Consider the following 8,451-nt stretch of genomic DNA (forward strand, 5'->3'; position numbering starts at 1 on the left):
TTGTAGATATTTTGTAGATAAATTGTAGATTATTGTATTCTGATTGTAGATGCTTTGTTTTCTGTTTTCACAAATCAAAAACGACTAAAACTTCTACAAATCTTCTGCAAAAAACGCAATTATGTCGAAAATCCCAATTAAACTACAATCGAATGGGAATTGGGATATTAAAATTCAATATACCCAGTTTGTAGATATTTTGTAGATGAATTGTAGATTATTTGTATTCTGATTGTAGATGCATTTTTTTCTGTTTTCACAAATCCAAAACGACTAAAATTTCTACAAAATCTTCTGCAAAAAATGCAATTATGTCGAAAATACCAATTAAGCTACAATTGAATGGGAATTGGGATATTAAAATTCAATGTACCCAGTTTTTAGATTCTTCCACCATTGCAAAAGCTCAGTTCGTCGACATTCTCTAAGTGACATAGGAATGTAAAAATTTCATATATATATATATAGAGAGAGACCATTCAAAAATAAATTTTTCTATTTCCTATTATGCATGAATTGCTAAGATGATCTCTAAGTGCGTCTGCGCATTGTAATAAGCTTGTACTATATTTATTGTATGTATATCAGATTAGTTTTTAAGAAAGCTGATGTCGATTTTATGGATTCATCTACGTCTACAATTTTTGGGCAGCTTATGGCTCACTTTTTGCTCAATATTTGAATCTGGAAATTACTAAGTAAGCAGTTCAATTTAAATGACGCTTTTCATTTTGAAGATTTTCAAGCATTAACATCTACTGCACCTTTTCTTTTGAATTTATCTTTTTTAGTATTAATATCTTAATATATTTTCTACTATTACCTACAGTAAAATTAATTTATCTTAAACTCGTAGTCCAATAGTATAACAGAAATAAATTTTTGGGAGAGAGAGAAACGTGGGATGAGTGGGGATACTTATCTATAGAGATTCCTTTAATTAAGGAGTAAAAAACGTACAATTAATTATACCCTTAATTAATTATGGTATAGAATTGGTAATTTGGTATACTAAGTATAATTAAGTTAAACCTTAAACATTGAGGGTAATAGGTTTCCTATGTGGCATAGGAATGTAAAAATTTCAAAAAATAAACCGTAAATCCAAAAGAAAAAATTGTGGACTATAAATAGGCATCATCTTTTGCCATAGAGAGGTCCTATGCTGCTAGAGCTCTAGTTAATTAAATTGAACCATAGGTTAGATATATCGTTCTGTTCCCATCTATTAGTATTTACTATTTAGGTAATTAGGCTATTAAGAACAGCTTTCTAATATTTCTGCCTTACCAAATGGCTAAAGTTGTGCTACAAAACTTTTGGGAAAAGAAAAAGTTTGGTGGACATCTCAATCCTTTATGGAAGGAATTTGGGCAAGTTAAGTATTTGATCAGTCAGCTAAAAATAACTACATTTGCTAGCTAAAATATAAAAAATATATATTATACATTAATATTTATTAAATATATATTTTATCGATTATTATTTTTAGAAGCAATTATACTATATAATTTTCTCACGGAATTAAGCAAAAACAACCTCAATTTTGTTGTAGCATGTTAGTAATATTCTTCTCTTTCCCCGCCTCTTATTTCTTCACCACTAATCCCTCAAGAAATCCATTTTTATTTCTGAAAAATAAAGGTACAAGTACCCTGTTTTGAGAATAAAAATAAAATAAAAAACTAATCTGAGAGGCAGCAATTAAGCACATGCAATGAACTAAGGGGATTCAATTGAATACCCAAAGTTATTTCTCCTTATTAGGATTAAGCAAAAATATTTATACATATATAAAACTTTTAATTCCCTTAACATATAAAAAAATATAGATTCAAACCTTAAGTGTAACCTTCTTTTATTTTATTTTTTTAATATCCTTGTCAGAATTCTTAATTTCGCTACTGACAATTGGAGAAACTGGCCTCTTAAGTTATGGCTAGAGTTTAAATCTCATTGGATATTACTTTTATGATTAATGATGATGTTAAAACTTTGAGAAATGGAAAGACGTGACAAATATATAGACTAATATTTGGGGCCTGTTTTGTTTGCATAGTTTTGTTTTGTTGGTTTAAGATTGACAATAAAATTATTTTCCTATTATGTTTATCACATCAGATTAATTATCAATATCCAAGTTAAACTCAAAATTTTCAAATAAAAGTGATCAATATTTAAAAATTAAACAATCAGAGTCATATTTATACTCAAATTATCAAAACAAAATATCAAGGCACTTACCAAATCTAAATAAGCCATCAAATATATAAAGAAGTCAAATAACGTTAGGTAACATATTGTCTTTTTCAAAAGGACTTTTGATTGGGTTATATGGTGCCAACCAGGCTCACCAAATAGGAAGGCTTAAGTATCACACTATAATTAATTGTTGAATAGCTTAATCACGAATTGATGCATCATTGTGTTATATCCTTGCACTTATTTATCATGCTAAAGAGAATTAGGCTTGGCCCCTAATCACAATTTAATGATTGAAAAATCACTTTTTCGAAACATTAGCACAAGGGTGTGATCTAATTACCATCTACAACAAGCTTTTCTATGACTATATATAGTTAATGAGGTTTCTAGGGATTGTGATATTCCAAATCAGAGACGGTATTAGAATTTGAAACTTATGGGTTTGAGATTTAAATCTTTTAAGTTATTATATTGAGTTCTAGATAGACAAATATATGGTTTGGACCAAAGCTACTGGTTCAACTAAATCCGTAGATTCTACTCTTCTCCGCCCCAGTTCCCAATTATTTGTAACCTAATCTCCGGATTTCTTTCCTTTGCTCACATTATGAATAAAATGCAAAGTTTCGATGAACAAAAAAACATGTAATTTAGTCGTCAATGAAATGATATAAAAATCATAAATAGTCAGAGTTCAAACACAGAATATGCTAGGTGCAATGAGTTACGATATATGAAAAATAACATCTCTATCTGGTTATTGACTATGGATTAATAACAATATTGAATTAATTATGCCTTAATAGAAGATTTTCATGCAATGTTTCATTATGTATCAATGAATAAAGAGAAAAAAATGTGACAATAAGATTGTAATTTTCGCTCTTTATTGAGAAAAAACTAATATAATAACTTTAAGGCGAAATGGCCTCCTGGCCACTTAAACTCACATGGCTTTTGAAAGCCGATATACCATCTTACGACTTTCCCATTTGAACACTCGAACTAGTGAAACCCATAATTAATAAACACGTTTGACCGTTGACCCGTCCCATATGACGTCAGTTGATCCTGGTCATCTATGTGCGTGAGTCTCACGACTTTTTGGAGGGTGAGAACCCTTTCCTCACTTCAATTTCTTTTTCTTCGTTTTCATCTCTTAAGCTCCTTCTGCATATGTGTGTGTGTTTTTTCATTTAAGAAAAATGGTTGTTGCTTGTTGCTTTTCAGTCAGAACGTGGGGAAAGGAAACTGGCTGCAAGGTTTATTTTGAATCTGTATGGTGTAAGTGTGCAGGAGATAAGCCGTTTTTCCTTTTTGAGCGTGAGATTTGAGCAGAAATTTGTGGTAGTTTAATGTTGGTTTTGCTGGGTTTAGAGTGTTGATATTTGGACTGTTTTTGAGTGGAAAAAAAGGTTGATTATTGCTGCGTTTTTCAGTGATTTTGGGACAATTCTCGAGTTATTTTTGACTAATTTTGGGTGATGTTTTTGGGAGATGAAGTGCTGCCTTTTGAAGAATTTTGAAAAATATTGACAAGATTAAAAAGAACATTTTATGACATGAATTGTACCTTAAGTACAAAAATGGGTTCTTGATTCCCATTGAAATTGACAACATTTCCACTTAATTATTCTTGTTCAACTCTACAGCCAAAAGAGGTTTTTAATTTTCACTAAAGTTGGCATTTTTATTGATGAATGAGCTCTAAAATGCTCAACTGCAGAGTTAAAAATGGATTCTTGATTTGGGTTTTTATGAATGAGCACTACAAAGCTCAACTGCAGAGTAAAAATGGAGTCTTGATTTTGGATTTCCACTAATAGAGAGAGAAAGGCAAACGAGAATGGTAAAAGGGTTGGGTGTCTGACGTGTAATGTTTTGATTGGCTCAGTGCTGACTAGGCGGACACGTTATCTGACTGGGTGGACACGTTAGCAGAAGTGTGATACACGCGCGGATGGTCAAGGGTCCAACGTGTTTATTAGTCAAGGGTATCACTAGTTTGAGTGTTCAAATGGGAAACTTGTAAGTTGGTGTATCGGCTTTCAAAAGCCATGTAAATTTAAGTGGCCAGGCCAGGAGGCCATTTCGCCTAACTTTAAATTCTCATTTTTTTTCCTATTTCTAACTAAAATAATTACCATTACTAGCTTCTTGAACCTAACACAATCAAAGTCCAAAAAGAAATAAAAATTGTAATCCCACTAACTATACACATCATATCTGACCTTTTTTCTCTCCTTTGCTTTCTTTCCCTCCATAATTTCCTTAATTCCAAGAATTTATCATACCTTTCTTTTTCTTCTCCTTCTTTTCCCTTCTTCCTTCTTCCTTCCATAGCCTCTTGTAAAATTACCAAACTGTCCTTCCCACATAAAACTTTCCCATCTATGTCCTCCACTTGCATGCTCACTTCCCTCACGTGCAATTCACCTCCTTCCTTCCCTTCGCACGTGACTACTATTCCACACTGCACCAACCCTCCTCCGTCGCCGGCGTCGGCGCCAGAAGCCATCACCGTCGAATACCGGACATTCAATTCTCCTGTTAACCAATGTCGCCGGACGGATACCGGCTTCAAACTCGACATATTCACAGCTCGATTTTTCTTTGGATCAATTAAAATCCAACTCAATTTCATATTCTCCTTTAAACGTGATTTGCATATTCCGTCATCGCCTTCGAATTTCACCGGCGTCGTTACCGTCTCTTTATGACCCAAAAGGTCAACTCTAAAAGGCGAAGCCATGAACCACCCGCTTTTTGTCTCAGTTTTCACTACTTTTGAGTATAATATATTTTCTTCAAAGTGAATATCAACAGCTGATATCAACTCCGGTGTTGAGAAATTTCGGTATTCGGTACGACATATATTAGTAGTAGTATTATGGTGGAGGATGGCGGGAAAGGAGTCGGAGAAGAGTGACCGGTGACCGGAAGGGAAGGTGGAGATGGCGTTTTGGACTAGAGGATTAGAGGTAGATGGCCAATAAGAGTTGCAAATTTTTTGCCAGAGAATATCATCGGAACAGAGATTTTTAAGTTGTGAAGAAGCGGAACTGGTGGAAATAAGAGTTGGGCCGTCGAGTTTGGTTAAGATTAGGGTTTGTATGATGTCGGAATGGACGGCGGTGATCGCCATCCTTCTGCCGTCGTCAGCCGTAGTGGTGGTGGTTGAATAGGATGACATGATAATATGGTAACTAACTTTACAATGTTTTGCTTTTGTTGTAGTGAAAAATAATGCAAGATTTTGGAGTTTGAATGGAGGTTTTATATAGGGGTTATGGCAAGGGTTTAATCGTATATTTAATAAAAGAAGAAAAAAAGGAAAAGAGAAAAGAAAATGAGTAGTCAAAACCGGCATCTTAACACGTTGAAAGGTCTTTATCCATGTATTGTTCACAAGTGTTATAAATATCTACGTGTTAACTATTTGGCATATGGAAATTACTAAAAATATTTTAAACGCGCAATATTTATCTAAGAGCCAATAAATGTGCAAGAATAATCATTTTGTCTTTTCTATAAAATCTGAATTTCTTCGTAAAAAGATCTTCTAATTTTATTAGATTTAAGAAAAAATAGAGTGAATTGTGCTTTCAGAATGATTATCTTATTACATGAATTATAAACGAAGGCGAACTTTTTTGTTTAATATAGTTGGTATCCGAAGTTCACTTGCTCGATAAAATCGAGTTTGCGCGGGATTGACTCACTAGAAAGTAAAGCGCCGTTCAGCAATTAAGTTTTTCTTTCTCAAAACTCGAAGTCTAGATAGTTTTGCAAGTAAATTAAGACTAATTAGGTTTGCAATTAAAAACAAACACACACACACACACACACATATATATATATATATATATATATATATATATATATATATATATATATATATATATATATATATATATATTTGGGAGCAGACATAACACTTTTTCCACGAATAAGTGTCGGGGCATTTGCATCTATATCCGCTTTTTAGGTCACGTTTTAACTTGTGCCCGCTTTGCAAAATAAATTGCAAGCTTACCCACTTTTTCGCGTAACTTCAGCATACGGGGCTGAAGTAGCAAAGGCAATCACGCAAAATTTCAGCATTCTAGTGACGGGCCTGAAGTAGCAAGTGTGTTGAACCAAGTGTGCTGAAGTTTTTTGTTTGTAATTGCTGAACTTAAGCATAGTAGCTGAAGTTTTGTTCTCTATGTGCTGAAGTTTTTGTTTGTAATTGCTGAACTTAAGCATAGTAGCTGAAGTTTTGTTCTCTATTTGCTGAAGTTTTTGTTTGTAATTGCACTAAATAAGGTGAAGTTTTTTTGTCCTGGATTCATTAACTTTGTCATTAAGCTTTTTCAAAAACTTCAGCAGAAGATGCTAAAGTTATTTAGTTCATTTATAAAAACTTCAGCACTAAATAAGCTGAAGTTTTTTTGTTCTGGATAAGCTTTTTCAAAAACTTCAGCAGAAGATGCTGAAGTTATTTAGTTCATTTGTAAAAACTTCAGCACTAAATAAGCTGAAGTTTTTTTGTCTTGGATTCATTAGTTTTGTCATAAAGCTTGTTCAAACACTTCAGAAGATGCTGAAGTTATTTAGTTCATTTGTAAAAAGTTCAGCACTAAATAAGCTGAAGTTTTTTTGTTCTGAATTCATTAGTTTTGTTATAATCAGACTACTATAAAATAATCAGATTGCCAACAGTATCTAAATCATAAAAATTTGGAAACAAATAAACGTGAAAAGAACAGAATTATCATGAAAGAATCATTAAGTGTGACCTTAAACTTCCCGTACGTGGAAATATTCATAAATTATTGTCTACTAACTTACGTAATTATTTATAATTTATTTTTAAATAATCTGATAAACATACTTATGGCAATCATCCCATGAACTGAAGTTTCATAGCAGCACCAACAGCAGCAGAAGAAAGAAGAAGAAGAAGAAGAAGAAGAAGAAGAAGAAGAAGAAGAAGAAGAAGAAGAAGAAGAAGAAGAAGAAGAAGAAGAAAACGAAGGAGGAGAAGGAGGAGGAGAAAGGGGGCTGAAGTTGTTTAAAAAGTTGGTACAAGTTAAAACTTTTAAAAAAATGGGTATAGGTTAAATGGAGGCGACCAAATAGGGCACCCCGTGCATTTTTTTACATAAGTGTCATGTTTTCATTTGCTTATATAAATATTAGGTGCGGTTAAATATTTGAGCTTTTTTCACTTTTAGTTCGCGTCAGAAACTATTTGCATTTGGTAGCCAAAAAAATATATAAAATTTGTATAATTTTTATATATAACATAAAAAAATGTATATACATATAAAAAATATACTCTATTTTTCGATTATTATTTTAAAAGCGACTATATAGCGTCACTTTCCCTCAGTGGCGGGTCTACATGGGCCGTTATGGATGCTCTAGCACCCATTGCCCTTAACCAAATTTAGTAAATTTACTATGGCAATTATGAAAAAATTTAAATAAGTATTAAGCGAGCACCCACAACTAAGTTTCTTTTTCATTTTCTTTTGGAGTTTTTTCGACGAGCACCCATTACTTCTAAATTTTGAATCCGTCACTATTCTCCCTAAATATTTATTCCCAACCTATCCCTTTTTTTGGGGTATCCTTTCATCAATGAGAAGATCAAATTGTTGCACGAAGGGCCACTTTACAACAAGTTGAGAACGGCTTTTGGGTCCACAATAGCTTTTTGAATATTCAAGTCAAGCTGAATATAGGATTTTAGAACAATTTGAGAATTGTTACAAATAGAATTTTATTTATGGTGAATGTCTATATCTAGAGAGATTCTAGGGTTTATTACTTGGTGGTTAAGTCACTTTCTCCCTATAAATAGAGGGGTCTTACCCCATTGTAAATCATCCCAAAAATTCAATAAGAATTTCCTCTCTCTTTCTCTGCAATATTGCTCTTGTTCTTTTATTGTTTTATAACAAAAATCAATCTCTAAAAATATTTTGACTTCTACACTTTGAAAATTCCAGAGCAATTTGTTTATTATCAATATAAATAACGTTTACGTCACCAAATTATTTAAATACCGAGTACAGCTAATTATTTCTAGTGAGCTTCAATCACTAACCTAAAATAAAAGAGATACTCCCTCCGGTCCAAAATAAGTGATTTTTTGGATGTTTTCACACAAATTAAGAAATTCACCTTTTAGCATTAATTAGCAATAGAATTGACCATATTAACCTTTACTATCTCACATAAACACTCCTAACACAT

The 8,451-nt window shown here is 32.5% G+C and overlaps 1 protein-coding gene across 1 annotated transcript; it reads right to left on the reverse strand.

The window, feature by feature from the left end:
* Positions 1-3,015: 3,015 nt before the first annotated feature.
* Positions 3,016-5,461, reverse strand: LOC109221990 (F-box protein At2g27310-like). Its single transcript, XM_019386409.1, has one exon. It carries the CDS (start codon positions 5,396-5,398, stop codon positions 4,355-4,357), a length of 1,044 nt encoding a protein of 347 aa, XP_019241954.1. The 5' UTR covers positions 5,399-5,461; the 3' UTR covers positions 3,016-4,354.
* Positions 5,462-8,451: the final 2,990 nt, after the last annotated feature.

This window comes from Nicotiana attenuata, unplaced genomic scaffold (assembly GCF_001879085.1).
Source record: "Nicotiana attenuata strain UT unplaced genomic scaffold, NIATTr2, whole genome shotgun sequence".
Lineage (NCBI taxonomy): Eukaryota > Viridiplantae > Streptophyta > Magnoliopsida > Solanales > Solanaceae > Nicotiana > Nicotiana attenuata.

Coding starts and splice junctions, on each gene's coding strand:
- LOC109221990 (XM_019386409.1), bottom strand. CDS start 5,398: ATGTCATCCTATTCAACCACCACCACTACGGCTGACGACGGCAGAAGG.